A 20,227-nucleotide genomic window follows, 5' to 3' on the forward strand; every position below is an offset into this window, starting at 1 on the left:
AAAATGCTCCTAAATTATTTTGGATAGAAAAAAAAAATTAATATTAATATTTAAGAGAAATACTATTAGTATTTTTAAAAATAAAAATTTAACAATTTATTTTAACCATTATTAATATTATTTTTAAAATATTTTAATAAATATTTAAATAATGAATTATATATTTAACATAATATTGTTGTTGTCTTCTTCTATAATATTTTAAAATTATTAATTATATATGTATACATATATTTGATTTCTTTTATAAAATATAATAAATAGGTAATATATATATATATATATATATATATATTTTCAAATAAAAAATATATTTAACATAATATTTTGACATGATTTAAATAATAAATAAATATATTATTTTTAATTATTTACGAGAGAAAGAAAAGATAGTAGTTGTATTAATTACTTTATTTTCTGTTAATTAATTTTACAAATTAATATAATAAATATGATTTGAATACTATTAATAGTGAATAAAAGAAGTGGGACCTAAAATCACAAGTCTCACAATTTCTCTCAGTCCACTTTCTTTTTCACCTTTGCGTCTCCTCAACGTTCGGTAGCCAAATCATCAATTCAAAAATATTAAATAAATAATCTATACACGGATTTAACACTATATAATTAAATAAAATAAAATAAAATACTACTTACTGTGTAAGCTTACTCCCAGCCAGCTGCACATTCTCGTGACCGTGGAAGAAGAAGATGAAGATGAAAGAGAAGAGAGCGAATCTAGAGAGAGAATAAACTTTGTCCTCTTTCAATTCAATTCAATGAACACTTGTCTTCCTCCGTTGGTCCTGATTCAACAATAACATCCTTTTACATAAGGGTTTTGACGGAGATAACTTTACAGATGCTTTGTGAATGGGGAAATCCGAACAACAACTTCCTTTACAGTCCCATCAAGGGACGGGATCTGGAAATGCATCCAATTCTTTCTTCTTTACTGATGATGATAGATGCATCTTTGGTTGTTCCACAATCTCAAAGGTGTTCACTTTCAAATGTATCTTCGTTTTGTTTTTCGGTATGGCTGTTCTAATCTCTGCGATCTTCTTGCTCATTCCTCTTCGTTCTAAGTATTGTGGGTTCGATGCTAAAGATTCTACTAAGCTTCGCGGTAAGCTTTGTTTTTTTGATTTTTCTCACTTTATATGATTAGGGTTTTTCATATTATTATTATTATAATCATGTTGCCATTCTATTCTCAGATCTGTTTGTGTTTAGTTTTTTTTTAGGGTTTCTGATTTGGGTTTCTGTTTATTTATAATAATGTATGTTCTTCTTCTTTAAATTGAATTATCCTTGTTTGCAGCTACCGTTCAAGCTTATTTTGAATTGGACAATCCTGTGGCATCAATTATTCAACATATCAATCAACTTGAATATGAGATCTTTAATGAAATTCAAGATCCTTTCACAAAGGTTTGTTACTCTTTTTTTCCTTTTCCAGAAAAGGAAATTCCCTTGATTACAATTATATGCAATAATGAAACACAACCCTAGTTGATTAAGGTTAAGGTTAGGGTTGGTCTCATCTTCGATTTGATTTCCATCAAGAACGCCTTAAAGTTGAAGTGGGGAACATTTATGAAACACATGAATAACCTCTTTTTCCAATTTCTTCATTGCTTCTTCTATTGGGGTTCTCAAAGATTCTTGTGGGTTTTAACATTGAATCTGAAAAGGACTTTTATATCCACAGGTTGCTGTTCTATCTATGCACGAAGGAATTGAGATTAACAAAACCAATGTAGTGTTTGGATTTCTTCCAAATCCACCAGAAGTTTCAATAAACAATGTCTCCCTTAGTCTATTGAAGCAAACCGTGCTGGATCTGTTTATGGGAGAATACAATTTAACTATCTCGAAATCTTTTGGGCAACCGTCGTCCTTTGAAATCCTCAAGTTTCCTTTGGGAATCACTGTGGACCTCAATCAATATCCTCACTTTGGGAAACTTCCTCAAATCCTTTTCAATTTCACTCTAATTAATTCTATTGATGAGATTAAGGAAAATATTGACGAGCTAAAGAAACAGTTAACGAAGACGTTGCATCTCATGCAGTACGAGGTATTTCCATTTGAAAGAACTTTCTGTTTTTGGATATGGATTTGAATCTGAATCTTGAGGAGAAACTGTAAATAAATTTATTTGAAAAGTATCCTTTTTTATGAGATCATGTTTTGAAAAACTTAGAACTTGTTTGATCTAGTTTTTTCTTTTGAAATAATCATATTGTTTTGTCAAAACCCTGTTTGATGAAAATGTGAATTAGTATTTGGGTTACTTTATATTTAATATTTAAAAAAATAATAACAGTATTTTAGTATTTTGATTTATGATTTGAAAAATTGGATTGTTGTGATAAGGGATTAATCAGATTAAATCCAAATAACCCTTCTTTAGATTATGATCTTGGGTTATTTGGGTCTTTTGAAAAAAAAAATCATGTATTGCATCACCTATCATTTAAACCTTTAAACACTTAATTAATCAACTAATATACCAAAATATATTTTCTTTACCTTTTATAAAGTATAAATTTTAATTACAAAAATACATTTTAGTAAATTACCTTAAATAATCCCAAAAAACACACTTTTTGTATCAAACAAGATTTTGATTTCATAACCTTCAAATAACCCCCCATCAAATAAGCTCTAACACAAATTTATTGTCGGTTTCTCATCTGGATCCAGATGCAGATCCGTGAATTGAGATTTGGTATGTACAAGGCTTACGGTATGCTGATTCAAATATTTATTTTTTGCAGAACGTCTATGTGGAGGTAACAAACAAAATTGGTTCGACTATAGATCCTCCAGTTAAGATTCAAGCGTATATAACATCAGATTTTGGCAGCCTTTCGCCTCAAAGATTGAATCAACTGGCTCAAACAATAAAGGGATCCCCTATTTCAAAGAACCTTGGTTTGAACAACACTGTTTTCGGTAAAGTTAAGGAAATTAGCCTCGCATCTCTTTTAAATCACTCGACCCATTCTATGCCTCCCAGCCATTCACCATCTCCATCCCCATCCAACGGTCCTAATCCTTCGTCTCGACCTCATTTTCATCGTAATCATCATCATCATAATCATTTGTCACCTTCTAATAACAATCATCATCACAATCATTTGTCACCTTCTAATAACAATCATCATAATCATTTGCCACCTTCTAATAACAATCATCATGTCCATCGCGTTTCAAGACCCCCTTCTCCAGCTCCTGTTTCTAACTGTCATCATCATTCTTTTCCTTCACCACCGCCAGCTCGATCGCATAATTCATTTGCAATTTCGCCAGCACCTTCGAAAGATTTGCGAGTGAAGAACCCACCTAGTCCTTCATATTCTCAACCAAGTGAATCTCCTCGCATATCCCCAAAACACCCCCCTTTACCCGTTTCCACTTATAGTTCTAGTCCTAGTCAGAACAGCCCAGTATCAGCGCCTGTTGCCGCATCTCCACTATCGTGTAAGTTTATTACATTCTTTTATTGTGAAAATTTCCAAAATTTCTTTTTCGGGTTCTTGTAAGTCAACTTTTTTTTTTTGATTTGTGCAGCCTTTGCTATACGTCCTAATTGTGGGGAGATTTTGTTGTTTGCATTGCTTTTGACGTTCATTCTCTTATGAACATGGGAAAAGAACTTTGAAAACTTACAATACAAGTAGTGGAGAGGTTCTGTCATCGACTTGAGGTATGCGTGAAATGGTAAATTCACACGAAATGCAGAAACTTAGACGGGTCAAACCCGAGAGATTGAGGGCAGGCCTCGTTTTTATTTCTTTCTTTTCTTATTAGTAGTGCTGCCTCTGCTTGCTACATTGTAACATGATATGAAGCAGTAGGATGGGATGTTCTTCTTCCTAAAGGGGAATGAGGATTCATTCATTCCTATGTATTGCAAAATGAAAAGGAAGGAAGAAAAAAAAGTGTAAACTCTGAAACCTTAAGTGTACAAAAGAAATGGTCTTTTTTTTTTATGTTCATGGAAATATAAAGTATAATGTTTTGAAATGTAAATGTTGCAATTTTTCTTACCTTTTGCTTGCTTGCTTGATTGTTGGATTCTAATCTTCACTTTATTATTAGATATCAGTCTTTTGTCATTTATATTTTTAATAAATTAGTATATTTATTTTTTTTTGAAAATTTTATACATGTTTAAGTTTAGCTAAAAAAATAATAATAATACATTTTAGTTGGCTAACTGATTTATTTTTTGGAGGATAGTTCAAACTAGCTATATCCTTATGTTAAGCCATTTCAGAAATAAATTCCTGAAAAAGAAAAGAAGTTTAATTCAATTTTTTTGATGTTTGATTGCTTTTTTAATTTATAGTAATTTTTTGTGTCTATTAATTTTGAAATATTTTGTTTATGTATGTATATTATTTTATATAAAATTTGTTACGTGTTTTTTACTTTATGTTGAAATTATACGGAATTTTAAAAGAATGTGTAAAAGTTTGGTTGATCATTTATTATTGAAATTATGTGAATATAAATTTAGACTAGGATTTATTGTTTATATAAATAAATTATTGGTATTTGTATACATGAAGCTTTTACACTAATGTGGATTTTTTTATTTTATTTTATTTTAAAATTAAAACTAACTCCACATTAATTGTTATTAGGTTTAATTTAATTAGTTCATAATAGGGTTGAAATGAGTCGACCTAGTCAACCTCGACACGTTTAATATTCGAGTTCAAACTCATATAATATTGTCTTTTTGAACTTTTTCGACCATAATAATATATAACATATTTATTATTTATTTTAATATTAAAATCTGAAAAAAAAAAATTTCTATCTTTGCCTCTTATTCTCTGATTAATCTTATTATCGAATTTGAAACATAAATCATCATCTTCTCTTTGTATGTTTCTTCTTAAAACGAACAACCTCTCTTCTCGCACACTTTTCCTATTTTCTCTGTCTTAAGCTCTCTGTTCATTCCTCTCTTCAATAATTGTTCTTTCACCATCAAAGTTGCTATTTGTATATATATTTTTTTTTTATTTCTCACCTGCCTTTCATTGGTTTCTTAATTAACGAAATATATGTTTATAGAGAAATGAAGAAAATCTTAGTTGTAATTTTGGAACAAATACAATAAATAAAATATAAAGGAATTGATTCTTATAAGTTCTTAAATGGTTGCTAATCAGCTTACATATTTCTGAATGAATGTATTTGAATTAACATTGCCACATTGGTGGCTAAGCTTCAAGTTAAGAAATTTATAAAGAAATATGAAATCATTACAACTTTGTAAAGTCTATGGATTGAAGAATGACCCAACAATTGGAAGAAAGGACTTGTCTATGGATTGGAAGGAAGGACTTGTTATTGGAGTTATTTAAATTTAAATTTAAATTTAAATTTTTTATTATTTAAATGATTTTAAGGAGATAATAATTATTTTTGATAAAAAGACTTAAAATATTGATATATAAATAAAATAAAAATAATAATTTAAAATATAAGATATTTTAGTATTTTGGTTAATGAGTATTGTTTATTGATATATAAATAAAATAAAAATAAAAATTTAAAATATAGATTATTTTAATATTTTAGTTAATGATTTGAATGATATAATTGATGAGAGAGAAATAAAATTATGTTTGAATTATTTAAAAAGCCCAAACCAAACAAGACCATAGATATGAAACTCAATTATACTTTTTACGGGAACATTTTACAAGAACAATGTATCTATAGATCAAGTTGCTCAAGTTGTTGTTGAGACATTGATCCTTTATGTAACTATTATATGGTTGTCGAGATTGTTATTCGAACCCATACTCCTAACAAGTCATTCCATCAATTGTCCGGCTCAATAAAGCAACACAGATAAATTCTTTATTAGTTAACTGTTTTTTATTTTATAATCAGCCATAAATAACTACGGACCACATTGAAAATAAATGCAAGCATGGAGAGCTGCGAAACCTGTATCCAATAGCTTTGGATAGCCGAGTGCGAGCAACTCTCGTCTTTATTTTACTAAAATGAAGGAAACAAAACTAAAACTATTAATTCAAGCTTGAAAACTATAATAAAACAATATGAACAATGCTTACTTCTAGTTTATTTTCTTTCATTTTAATTTTTTTAACTTAAAATTTTAATTTTGATTCAAGTTTTTCGAGTCGAGTTTGAATTTGTAGATAAATATTCAGGTCGAGTTCGAGCACAAACTCGTTCGAGTTAAAGCCGAGCTAATATAAATTGAATCGAGTCGAGCTCAAACCAGCTTGGGCTCGGCTCAAACACTTTTTAATTTCTTAACAATATTAATACATATATTTTTTTATTACTTTATTTGGAAACAATTATATTTATAGATATATCCAATAAACCTTAAATACATTGTTGAAGCTTGTTTTATTGAGTTTTTTTAATTAATATTGTCGGATGAACAAATATATTATTTTGATTTTTAATTAATATAATGTTTTATTTAAATTTTATAAAAAATTTAAATATTTTAATTAATTAAGTAAGTAAATAAATAATTAAAATATAATATAAAAAAAGTGTTCTTGCTAGAGAAAATACTAAAAGGAATAGAAATTATATTATATTATTTCTTAAAATAAATATTACTACAAATAGCTTTTTCATCTTTTTAACTCCACTCCTCATAGTGAAAAAAAAAAGAGAAAATAAAATGGGATTCTGATTCCCTACAATCGAATCTATATTCTATATAATTGGTTTATTAATCAGGTCCGTTTATCTTTAATCACATAATTATTCTTGTTGGAATGAAAATCAACGAACATAGCAAGGAGTGTCGCATTAAAAACCGCATTAAAGCACCATTGCCAAATCCCAGAACAACCCGACCCGGTAAAATGATAATAAATCATGACCGTCGAAAGCAAGAACCCAAATACAAACTGCACAATCTGACAATTCGTAACAGCCTTCTTCCATTTCGGTTGTCGTCCGATCGCACATGCAAAATAATAGCAGTACATCAAAACATGCACAGAAGCATTGGTGGCGACACCAATAGGAAACATAGATTGCGGTTTCGACACCCACTGATAACACATGAATATCACGACAGCATGATGATAAACGTGGAGGAATGACAAACGTCGGTTACTCCCGGCGAGTATTATCAGCAACGTGTCGATGAATTCGAGGAATTTCGATAGGTAAAATATGTAAGCCCAAAAAAAGACTGGACCTTTTGTTGGTTGAGATATTGGGAAACAAACCGTCCATTTAAAATTTGGCATTTGGGAGATTGTTGAGAGTGTTACACCGATAACCATTGTTAAGGAGATTAGTAGGAGGATTATGTTATGGACGGCGGATATTGGTTTGAGGATTGATGATGGGATTGGAGGGACTGAGAGACGGCGAAGGAAGAAGGTCAGTGAAAGGTAGGAGACGAATGCGATGTTGAGGAAACCGAGGGAGGAAGCGAAGGTTTCGCCTTGACGCCATTGGAATTGGGATATCGTTGGATTGTCTACTAAGAGATAGTGCAATTTGGAGTAAAGATATTTCATTTTGAAGAGGAATAGAGTTTGTTGGATGAATGAGGATGAATAAGTGAAGGAAAATGGGAAATATATATATGTGATTTTAAGTGGGAAGAGAATGTGACAGTTTTGGGTTATTTCCATGAAATTTCTTATAAAGAGTTGTAATGTGAGGAAATGGAGGTTTCCAAATAAATACATTATACAACTTTATTAAAATTAAATTATATAAATCTTAACCAGAAAAGAAAATATATATGAGATATGCATATTGACTTTATTTATGATATAGAGGAAAATATCAAGATTAAAGTAAATTCATTTGGATTTAGATTTATATCTATATTCATATTTAATGTTTGCCCATTGCTTTATTATGTATTATTATTATTATTTTTTATGTTGTAATCTAAATAAATTTGATTTAATTTGTATTTTATTTATTTTTAAAAATATAATTCATATTAGAGGACATGCATATCTTTAGATTTTATCTGCCTAACTATTTAAATTTTAGTTTTTTTAGATTAATAATTTGTGGGTTCATTGATAGTAACTTGTAATTTAATAATTAAGTTTGGTTGTTTTCATCATAATTAATCAATGTTTTTTAAATTAATAAAGTAAAATTGACATTACCAAATAGACACTTGTGGGGTTAAGTTTATAATTGATTATTTCAAGTTTTTTTTTTGGTTTCAATAATAAAACATTGTTTTGATGAAAAGTAGCTGTTTAAGTTTTTAATTCGTTAAATTATTATAATGTTCTTTTTATTTAAAATTAAAATTTTATAAAGATAAAGTAAAGAATAATTTAATATTTAGAATATAATGGTATGATATAGATAAAAAAAAAAAGCAGATAAAATTCTAAATAAAAATACAAACAACCCACTTTAATTGAGTTCACAAATAATATGACCATGTCTACATAATTTTTTTTTTGACAAAACAACAAGAAAATACATAAAATCTTAATATATAATTATAATGTGATGTAAAAACTATAAAATCAAGATAATTAGTTAAGATGAACTCAATGAATGATAATGACCAAAATGAAATTCAATTAAAAAAATATATAACATGCTCACCTAAAATTAAAATATTTATATAGAGAGTACTAAGGATGCAATTGTAACAAAAAAAAAATCTCTCAAAAGAAGAAATCTTTGAAATGACTTGAGTTGTAATAAATGTCACAAAAATCAATTAAGGCATGCCTTAATTGATTTTTTATCAAAGATTTATTACTATTACTCAATACATAACACTCTAGTAAGTATTATAACAAGGACTATAGTTTTATTTTGAGAATAAATATTAGGTTTCAATATGAAATATAAGTATAATTCACTAATATAATTTAAATAACACGAATTCAATATAAAAAATCATTCCAAAAAAATAAATTATATCCGCCTAATAATTATGAAAGTCATTTAAGTTTCACATGGGTATATAGTATATACTAAAATGGTCCAATGAATCTCTCATTTATAATACCAAATTATTTTAATATTTTAATTTAATTATTTTATTTTAAAATAAAAATAATTTGAAATTAATTGAATATTTTAATGTTTATATATATATATATATATATATATTATTAATAATGGTTAAAATTAAAGATAATTTAAAAAATTATTTTTAAATAATAATTCTATTTTTTATTTTTTAAATTTTATTTAAGAGTAATCAATATCTCAGCTAGCTTTTAAGGCACTAGGCCTACAAAATAATGTAATACAAAATCATTTTAATAATATATATTTAATATTTTAACTAAATTATTTTAATATATAATAAAATATTTTGAAAATATTTTTAATTTGTATATATATTTTATTTATAATTGTTAAAATTAATGATAATTTCAAATATTTTTTTCTAAATAATAATTTTATTTAAAAGTTTTATTAAGATTTAAAATTATAATTTATGTATAAATCTTTTTATTATACAATTTATTTACAATAATTATTTAATTGCTAAATAATAAGTATTTAGAATCAAATATTTATATATATATATATAGTTGAATTCTTAATCTCATTAAAACTTTTAAAATAAAATCATTAGTAGAAATATCTTATTTTAAATAATTCTTATTTTTAATAATTATATATATATATATATATATATAATTATATATATATTTGAATAGTTAATCTTATTTTAAAAAAAAAAAATTTAAAATTAAATAATAATTAAAATATTTATTATCTAAAAATAAATTTTAAAATATGACGTACTTTAACAAAAACATGTAAATTTAAAGAACATTAATTTCTAAACAAATTTTGGATGATGATGAGTAAGATTTTGATAGGAATTAATGTGAATAAGAACCATAATGTTTTTTTTAAAAATAATACAAATATTAGTTCATATAATCGTACCGACTTCATTTTCTCTTGTTTATTGTTTATTACTATTTTGGTTAACTTGTTGTTACTATTCTGAATTTAAATTTAATATTTATGTGGTAAGAGTTATAAACAATGACACCTTCAAGAATCATTTACAAATATATATTTTTTAAACAATTGCATTAATAAACAAATTGGGTCCGAATTAATTATTTTAACAAATAGAGGTCCAACAATATTAAAATCAAGCACATGCAAAAGTCAATTAGATTAATAATATGAATTTATGTACCTTACCTGCTCAAGCATATTGGATAAATGAAAGCAAAAGTGGTTGCAATAGTGTTGCCAGTTTATTTTCTCTTTAGTTGGTTATTTTTTTACAATTTTCATAATTATACGAGTCAAAATTGAGTTATCGGCTAAACTTGACTGGTATCTCTAACTAATTTTAGTGCCATTTATCTCCGACCGTAAATATTCAATTTCCCAATTGGAATGGTTGAGATCTCGGTCTCCATTTGCACGAACCACATGAAACCTTACATCCTTTTCGGTGCAATGATCATGTTTTTGTCTAATCGACATGGGCAGAAGAAATCAGTGATAGTTATATGATAGTTATATGAACGAAGAAAAGTTGAAAAAGTGATCAACGATGCATTAGTTAAAGAAATTTTAGTTTCTAGTTCATTCTTAAATTTTGATTTAAATCTTTGAGGTTATACAATGATTTGCTCTTACTTTGATAATGCATATATTGTATGCATTGTAAATTATTTTATTAATCAATAGATTTTATCATAACTATCATTAGATCATAGGATCGATGACAACAATAGAAAATGTTGAATATTATTGTGTTAATTATCACTTTCAATGTGATTTTAATCCCGTTAAAGATTGAAAATATGTTTCTATTCTTCGACAAATCGTAGCAAGTTCTTGAACGGTTTCAAATGCGGAAAATACTTGCTAGATTTGAAGCGGCAGATAAAGGACTGTAAGACGCAATAAGTAAATAACACAATATTTTATGAATGTTCAGAAATAAAACTCCTACGTCACTCCTTATTCTGTTTCCAAAAGTATTTCACTAGAAAACTTTGATTTGTATAGTCTCTATACAAATCCAGTAAGAACTCAGGTCTTAACAACTGACTGTTCTGAACTTTTAGCTATCAAACTCTATTGAACAGACAACGTTTTATTCAACTTACAACACTAAAAATACACTCAGGTAGTATAATAAAATATCGCTTAGCTTAACATAGTGATTTTCAGAATCAACTGGAGAGAGAGTACTCAAAGAACTAAGCAATTCAGAGATCACGGAGTGTGGAAGAGAGATAAAAAAGGAGATTTCGTCGTTGTACACAGATGCCGTTTTATACTTGATGCATGACAACGGTCGAATCTTTCTCATAGATACCTGTCAGTTTTCCGAAGGTTGTACGCTAGCTGTACGGGAGAGTACGCAAGAATAATATTCGTTGGAACGTGGCGTACGGGATGATAGTGCACGGAATATTTGTTGGAACGTGGTGTACTGGATAATACTATGTGGGTTAGTTGAATAATTGTGTACGTGACAATTGTAGAATTTGGCGTCTTAAGTTGATGTGACAGTCTACTGATAACGAACACAGTTGTTGGCGCAACACTGTTGTTCATTACTCTGCTGTTAGCGCTTCTTCATACAGTTGTTAGCGCTACACGTCTATTAACGCTTTTCAGATTGCTGCTAGTGCTACACGCCTGTTAGCGCTTCTTCAGACTACTGTTAGTGCTACACGACTATTAACGCTTCTTTAGACTACTGCTAGCGCTACACGTCTGTTAACGCTTTTTTAGACTACTGCTAGCGCTACACGGCTGTTAACGCTTTTCAGACTACTGCTGAAGCAATGCTGTTGTCAACGCTTCTTCATACTGCTCTTCATACTGCTGCTGAAGTAATGTTGTTGCTAACGCTTCTTTAGACTGCTGCTGAAGCAAGGCTTTTGCCAGCGCTTTTTTAGACTGATGTTGAAATAGGCTACTACCAGCACTTCTTCAGACTGCTGCTGACGCTTCTTCAACCATGATGTTGAAGCAAGACGACTGTCATCGCTTCTTCAACCCTTCTGTTGAAGCAAGCCTGCTGCCAACGTCTCTTCAGCTCTGATGACATCAATTATGTTGTTGGCAACCCTGTTGCCAACGCTTCTTGAACTCTATTTGCACATTAAACATTTGTCGAACTTAGTTTTATTCATTTATCAGCACATCATTAAAACTATGTCGTATTAATTTTAATTATCCTAAGTTCATTTTAATCAATTAAATCGTTTTTCATATTTCAACTTAATTAAAGATTTCTTCTTTACTCTTAATTTAATTAATTTTTCCCATTTTTCTAATTTCTTTAACTTAATCTAACAATAATGATTAATTAAGTTAAAATTTAAAAACGTTATTATAAACAATAATCATTTATATTAAAGTTTAAAAATACATTTTAGAATTAATAATTAATATTATATGTTTTCAAAATTATTTGATAAATTTCAAACAAATTAAAATTAAATGTACGGAAAAATTTCAAATTAAATTGATTAATTGAAATTGTTTTCTTTTTGTATTCTCTGTTTTTTTAGAAGGTATAATTAATGCTACTAATCAGTTTTTAGGGTCTTTTGATTGTCATCTTTAATTATAGTTAAAATTTGTCTAACTTTGATTTCTAATCTTCCCACTTTTGGGATTTTAATGAAATGGTTCTAACCATTTTCCAAAAAAAAAAAAAAATTTAAAATTGTTTTTAAACGAAAAAATATTATTAAATTTGTTAATATATATAATTAAAATATATTTTAGACCATCATTTCAATTAAATTAAAAATATTTAAAAAAAATATTTGTAACAAAAAAAGTATTATTTAAAGTGAGATTATTTCCAAATAAAGTCATCATTATAAAGTTGGAGAAACCATTAAATAGACATTTAAATATGGTGTAATTGCAACCATAAAATATATATGAAAATGAGAAAATAATAAAAATTTTGAACACCAAAAATTAACATTTTGCTACATATTCTACCCAAACATTGAACATTTTGCTACATATTCTACCCAAACATTAAACATTTTGTTCTATCTCATTATCGACAACATCTACATTCACTTTGGACATTTTTCTCCAACTAATTCGTCATTATCGATCATATTATACCCTCACTTTGTGCATTTGATTCAATTCGAACCACCATTCTCTTAATACCTCAAATTCGTACTCATTCCATCTAAAATCTGACAATTATTTTAATCTCTCAAATTTACAATCATATATACCATCATCATAATCATTTTAATCTTTATAATACACTATTTAAAATGTGCATCACTAAGAAACAAAACATAATCTCAAGTTTAAAATGTGATCACCTTAATCCATACATCATTTGTGATTATTGAATTCCATTTATAATTTTTTTGTAGATATATAATTGTTAAATAAATTCGAATATATAAAATATTTTTTTAATAAATTATTTAAAATTTTTACTTAGAGAGGTAATAATATTTTTAAAATTTAATTATATAATGTTAAATAACTAATATAAATAGAATTATATATATATATATATATATAAAATTATTTATTAAAAAAATTCAACTAAAATAATATAAGATTAAATTAAAAATAAAATAGTGACTTATCTAATAAATATAAAGAAAAAAGTAAAAAAAAAATATAACCTAATAAAAATATATGAAAAAAAATTAATATAAAAAAGAGACAAATAATCTAACAAATTTGAACATTATACACTAACAAAACTCATTTTAAGATCGGCTGAGGCTCGAACTCTATTATCAAATTTAAAATATGAACACATTAACCACTACTTCACTCGTGAGGGTTAAACATAATTTTTTAATTTTTTAATATATATATATATATATATGATATATAAAGAGAGAATTTATTTATATTTATATATACTATAAATTAATTTTTAAATATATATATATATATATTTAATATATAATTATATAGATTATAAAATAATTAATTTAAATTAATTTAAGTATATCAAAAATTAATTTTTAAATACATTGTTATATATATTTATATTTTATATAAATTATAAATAATTAATACATATAAATTATTAATATATATAATTATTTATTAAAAATAATTCATAGAAGGGAGATAAATAATCAAACAATTTTATTTATTTTTATTTAAACATTTCTTCAATATTATATCAATAAAATTATTAATACAAGTAAAATTATTAATATATTTATAATTACTGTTGGTTTTATATTTAAATGAATCAGAGGTTCATTCAAATCACTCGTATTGTTCATTCGTGTATCGTCACTAATTTGTTATTATCGATTACATTATACCATTATTTAGGCATTTTTATCGATTATTTTCATAATTCATAAAATTTACATCCACATATACCATCATCACATAACTTCATTTTGAACATTATGCAATAACAAACTCACACATAACTTTAATTTGAACATTATACAATAACATACATGACCTCATTTTGAACATTATGCACTAACAAAATCATTTTATGCATTTTGATCGATAATTCTCTAATTCCTCAAATTCACTCACGCATATATCACATTTTAATATTTATAATATCCCTTTAAAATCCGCATAAGTTGGAACTCGAACCCTAGTCTCAAATTTGAAATGTGAACCCTTTAACCACTACATAATTGGTAATTGTTGACATTATTTTATAATTTTGTATATGTATATATTGTATATAAAGGGAGATTTTTTTTTTATTTAAAAATATCACAAATTAATTTTTAAATATGTTATTACATATATATTTAATATATAATTATATAATTATAAAATAATTAATTCAAATTTATATAAATATATCACAAATTAATTTTAAATATTTTGTTATATATATTTATATTTAAGGGAGACAAATAATTAAGTAAAATACAATTTATTTTTACTTAAATATACCCCACATTAATTTTTAAATATGTTGTTATATATATATATTTAATATATAATTATATAGATTATAAAATAATTAATTCAAATTTATTTAAATATATCACAAACTAATTTTTAAATGTGTTTATATATATATATATTAATATTTAATAAATAATTATATAGATTATAAAATAATTAATACATATAATTATTTATTAAAAATTATTCATAAAAGAGAGATAAATAATCAAACAATTTTATTTATTTAAACATATCACCAATAATATAAATTATTAATACAAGTAAAATTATTAATATATTTATAATTATTTTATTAAAAAAATGGATTAAGGGAGACAAATCATCAAATAAAATAATTTATTTTTATTTAAATACATCAACAACAATATATCACAAATTAATTTTTATTTAGGTGGTTATATATATATATTTAATATATAATTATATATATTGTAAAATTATTATTATATTTATAATTATTTATTAAAAAATATAAAATATAATTAAAAAAGAAGACTTTTACATTTATAATTAATATGTATTAATTATTATTTTAAATTTTAATTAAAAAAAGTCTTTAGTATAATTTTATACTCACTCATGAACTTACAGTTAAGTTTATATTTAAATAAATTAACCCGATTTATTTGTCTAACAAAAACAATCTAAATCTAAATCACTAACATGGCTCTACGCACTAATTTAGAACTAAAAATTATTATATATAGATATGAATTAAAGGATTGATATTTGAACTGTTTTTAAGAGTTCGAAGGGTGTTATATGGGGTCAAATATCATCATTTTAGTAAGAAAATAGTATTTACAAAACATCTATAACTCATTCGGGTTTTTTTACTTTACCGACATTTTTTTTTCTTAACTAATTTATGACCTTCATAAAATAAAAATAACAATTATCTTTATTTTCAACTATTTCAACAAATCTCACAATTTTTAGAGTATTTAAACTCTATCGATAATTTGAAATATATGTATTTCGAAAAATATATTTAATTTAAAATACAAATACGTCCAAATTAGTAAACCGGATACAGTGTCGTTTTGAAATTATATAAAAAATAAATATCAAATCTATCACTATTTAGATTTTCTCAAATATTATTTTATATCATACACTCAAATTACTCTTAACAAATTAAAATACGGTAAATTTCAAAACAAATACTTCATTTAAAAATAATATGTCCAAAATATTTATAAATATCAATTCATTTACAAATATGTGAAATTAATTAAAAAAAACAAAAAAAAGTTTTTATAATAAAAAGATAATTTTTGTCCACTAAAAGAAAAAACCCTCAAAATGTTACAATTTTGATAGTTTGAACTTACAAAATGATAAAGTTTAAAGTTCAAACTTCATTTAATAAAACAACTCAAATTCGACTATATTGGAAATTTTATTTTTTTAACAAACAATTTATATCTAAGTAATGAATTATTTATTTTAATTTTGTATATATTATTTTTTATTATTATTTACTAATTAATTTTGTATATGTAACTCATAATTAATTTTAAAAGAATTAATATTTTATAAAAATACGTTTGTTATTTTATTTTTAATTTTATTGTTTTAATTTTTTTATATTGTAATCTAAATAAATTTGAGTTAATTTGTATTTTATTTATTTAAAAACAAGTAATTCATATTAGAGTTAAACCAGAAATAAGAGGGCAGAAATATATTTAGATTTTATCAACCTAACTATTTATTTTTGATTTTTTTCTTGTTAATAATTTGTGACATCTTTTATCCTAATTTGTATAGTAATTATTTTGTTTGGTTGTTTTCATCCCAATTAATTAATATATTTTTAAATGATTAAAGTAAAATTGACATTATTACTAAATAGACACTTGACAAATAATATGGATGATGTCTACATTAAAAAAACAAAGTGACAAAACAACAAGAAAATACATAAGATCTTATAATATATAAAGTGATGGAAGAAACAAATAAAAGAAATGACCAAAATAGTTACTTACAATATAAAATCAAGATAGATAGTTAAGACTTAAGATGGCTACTCAATGAATGATAATGATCAAAATGAAATTCAATTAGAAATATATATAACATGCCCACCTAAAATTAAAATATTTATATAGAGAAAACTAAGGATGCAATTGTAACAAAAAGAAATATTTCAAATGACTTGTATTGTTGTAATAAATGTGAATCTAAAAATGAGACAATTAGGCATGCCTTAATTGGTTTTCCTTTTCTCAAAGATTTATGATTCAATACATAAACTTTTTGGTAGTATTTATAACTTTTCAAATTTAATAAGATCAATCTTAGGTCACAAAAATAACATGTTCAACTAAAGTTAGCAAAAAGAGGTGGATATATTTGGCCTTGATGACGTCCTGAATTCGAGACCGTTATGCGATAAGTTCGGTTTATTGACGAGTTTTGTTCGTCTGATTAATTGACTAAGTGTATTTAAAGATTACGTATTTAATCTGCGGGAATTAATTACACTACAGAGAAGCGATAAAATCTAACCGATTATAAATTACTTCAATTATTTTATTGGAATAAATAAATAAATAATTATGTTTTAAATTCAATGTGAAAAATACAGACACATTATTATTATTATTATTATTATTATTATTATTATTATTATTATTATTATTATCTGTGCAGTCCATGATTAATATTTCAAATTTTGTAAAATAATGATTGGTTTATGACAAAATGGTAATTGTCAAACGATATTTCATATTATTATAATATTTTCCCGTAAAAGCTTGATAAATTGTGTAGTCTATTTCACCATTAATCATAATAATGATCTCGTCATAAAATTGACAGAACTAAAATTAATATTTGGTCGTATATATTTATTTGCTTATTTGTGAATATAGAAGAAGAGAAGAAACACGTTAATTAGTAGGTTTAAAACTCACCGAACACTAAAAATATTTTGATTAAAGTGAAGATATTTTGAATATATATTTTTTAAACATTTTAAAAAGAATAGATTTAGAAAAACTTTTATTTATTATGTTATTATAAATATTTGTAAAAAGAATGAAAAAAAGAAAAATCTATATAATAACAGATTTAAATATATATATATATATATATATATATATATATATATATATATATAGATTTAATTCTTGGAGAATAGGTTGAATTTGTTATGTCTTATTTTTATGTATAGAATTTTGTTAAATTTGTCCATAATTTATGCAAATGTTTCGTCTCAACTTCACGAGGATCTTCTAATATTTCAATGTATATCCCAAAATTTTCTATCTTATCAATTTTGGCAGCTCGTGCAGTGCTAATAATTAAAATTCTGGCTAAAAATATCTAAGATAAAGAACGTAAATGTTGTCGTTCTTAACTGAAACTCAGGTTAAGCTCCGTTTCAAAACCTTGTGGAGTTAGGAGTAAGACATCCCGAGGTTGGCGCATCTCATTGGGCGTGGAGAAGCATTGAGAATAAGTATCCCTACCCGATGAGTCTACATCCATCGATGTGGTCGCCTTCACTAAACCGACTTAAGTCTGCAACTTGAGAATTTAAAACCGGCTTTAAAAAAGAAAAGGCTAACCCCTTACGGATCACATATGCGATCGTCACTCCAGGTCGTCAAGTAGCTATGCTTAACTCGGAATTAACATGATTTAAGTTTTTAGCGCTTATGCTACTACCTATAAGCTTTTCCTTAATTTGGACTAATCTAAGTACACTGTCTCTTAGATAAGACGAAAATACGGGGTTGGTAAAAGCTGTACTGTTGAATGTTTTCTTGTTAAATAAAATTTGAAAATTATATTTTCATATTAGATTTTAATTGAATGACACCTTATTTCGTATTAAAATTCTCTATAAAAATTCTTAAATGTATTATTATTACTCATACAAAAATTACATTATAACTTTGAGTTTGTTACTATTATTTTTTTAATTTTATTTTAACAAATATCTCCGAATCTTGATCTTTCACACGTTTATTTAAGGTATTTTTAATGAAAATTAAAATTTCATGATTTGTTATTACTTGAGAAATTGAGATAAACGTTTATTGGATCTATTATTATATTTTACGACTAATTTTATGTAATTAGACACAAGCTTAGTGTCTTTGATTAAATAACATAACCGAAATCCGGTATCAAAACTTAAAGTTATAAATAAGAATGAAACTTGTCAACCAATATAAAGGGACAAGATATATATGTATAAGAATTTGTTATTTTCCTATTAATCCATATAATCCCACAAAAACAACATAATATGTTTAAAATTAATTTCAAATAAGTTTATCTTTAGACCAAAATAACATTTTCTTCCAACAAATTCACATTAAACATGCTGTGATATATATATATATATATATATATATATATATATATATATATATATATATATATATATATATATATATATATATATATATATATATATATATATATATATATATATATATATATATATATATATATATATAAAAGAAACATTCATATATCATAACTTATTCCTATTGTTACTTTTCATATAAATACCTAGGGTTGAGAAAAATTACCGATATTAAAGGTATATCCAAAATATCGTACTGTAATATATCGAAAATATCAATTTTTAAGGTATACCGAAAAAAGGTAAGGTATGATACCGATACCGAAATTATTAGTAAGGTAAAGATATGAGATTTATAATATTTTGGTATATCGAGATATACCGAAATAGTATTTATAAATTAAAATATATATAATATATTTATAAGAAATAATTAAATAAATTTGATATTAATTTAATTATAGAAATATAATTTTTGAATAATATCAAAATATAATTATACTGAAATATTATTCAATATATGCATTCTTACCTTACTGGTGAGATTGATTTTTTTTTAAGTTAATATATTTTTAAGGTATTAAAGGTATAATATCGATATCGTACCGAAATTAAGGTATACCGAAATTAAGGTAAAATAAATGTATGATTTTTTTGTATACCAAAATTAAAGTATATTGAAATTAAAGTATACCGAAGTTAAGGTAAGTTAAATGTATGCATTTTTTGCATACCTAAATTTTCGGTAAGGTATAAGGTATGGATAAAACATTAAGGTATACCGTACTGACCCACTCTATAAATACCATGTATGATATGATATATCATGCATGACACACATGATATGCGTGTTAATAAAACAACACAACTATCAAATAAACTAATGAGACATATAAAATAATAAATATATTTTTCTAATGAAAATTCATGTTAAACTTGTTGAACTATGAAAAACAT

The 20,227-nt window shown here is 24.9% G+C and overlaps 2 protein-coding genes across 2 annotated transcripts; one reads left to right on the plus strand and one right to left on the minus strand.

Annotated features, from left to right (window-relative positions):
- The first annotated feature begins 664 nt into the window (after window positions 1-664).
- On the plus strand, window positions 665-4,058 carry LOC124919029 (rho GTPase-activating protein gacK-like). Its single transcript, XM_047459144.1, has 5 exons — window positions 665-1,129; window positions 1,325-1,434; window positions 1,715-2,083; window positions 2,787-3,492; window positions 3,583-4,058. The coding sequence occupies exons 1-5, from the start codon at window positions 874-876 to the stop codon at window positions 3,651-3,653; spliced, it is 1,512 nt and encodes a 503-aa protein (XP_047315100.1). The 5' UTR covers window positions 665-873; the 3' UTR covers window positions 3,654-4,058.
- Window positions 4,059-6,594: 2,536 nt separating this feature from the next.
- LOC124921891 (putative elongation of fatty acids protein DDB_G0272012) lies at window positions 6,595-7,585 on the minus strand. Its single transcript, XM_047462591.1, has one exon. The coding sequence runs from the start codon at window positions 7,560-7,562 to the stop codon at window positions 6,762-6,764; it is 801 nt and encodes a 266-aa protein (XP_047318547.1). The 5' UTR covers window positions 7,563-7,585; the 3' UTR covers window positions 6,595-6,761.
- Window positions 7,586-20,227: the final 12,642 nt, after the last annotated feature.

Source organism: Impatiens glandulifera, chromosome 1 (assembly GCF_907164915.1).
Source record: "Impatiens glandulifera chromosome 1, dImpGla2.1, whole genome shotgun sequence".
In the NCBI taxonomy this organism is placed as follows: Eukaryota; Viridiplantae; Streptophyta; class Magnoliopsida; order Ericales; family Balsaminaceae; genus Impatiens; species Impatiens glandulifera.

What these genes read in the sequence shown, in the direction of transcription:
- LOC124921891 (XM_047462591.1), bottom strand. Translation starts at nt 7,562, where the DNA reads ATGAAATATCTTTACTCCAAATTGCACTATCTCTTAGTAGACAATCCA.
- LOC124919029 (XM_047459144.1), top strand. Translation starts at nt 874, where the DNA reads ATGGGGAAATCCGAACAACAACTTCCTTTACAGTCCCATCAAGGGACG. An exon ending in AGATTCTACTAAGCTTCGCG is followed by an intron (nt 1,130 to 1,324) that starts GTAAGCTTTGTT and finishes CCTTGTTTGCAG; the next exon opens with CTACCGTTCAAGCTTATTTT. An exon ending in TGCCGCATCTCCACTATCGT is followed by an intron (nt 3,493 to 3,582) that starts GTAAGTTTATTA and finishes TGATTTGTGCAG; the next exon opens with CCTTTGCTATACGTCCTAAT.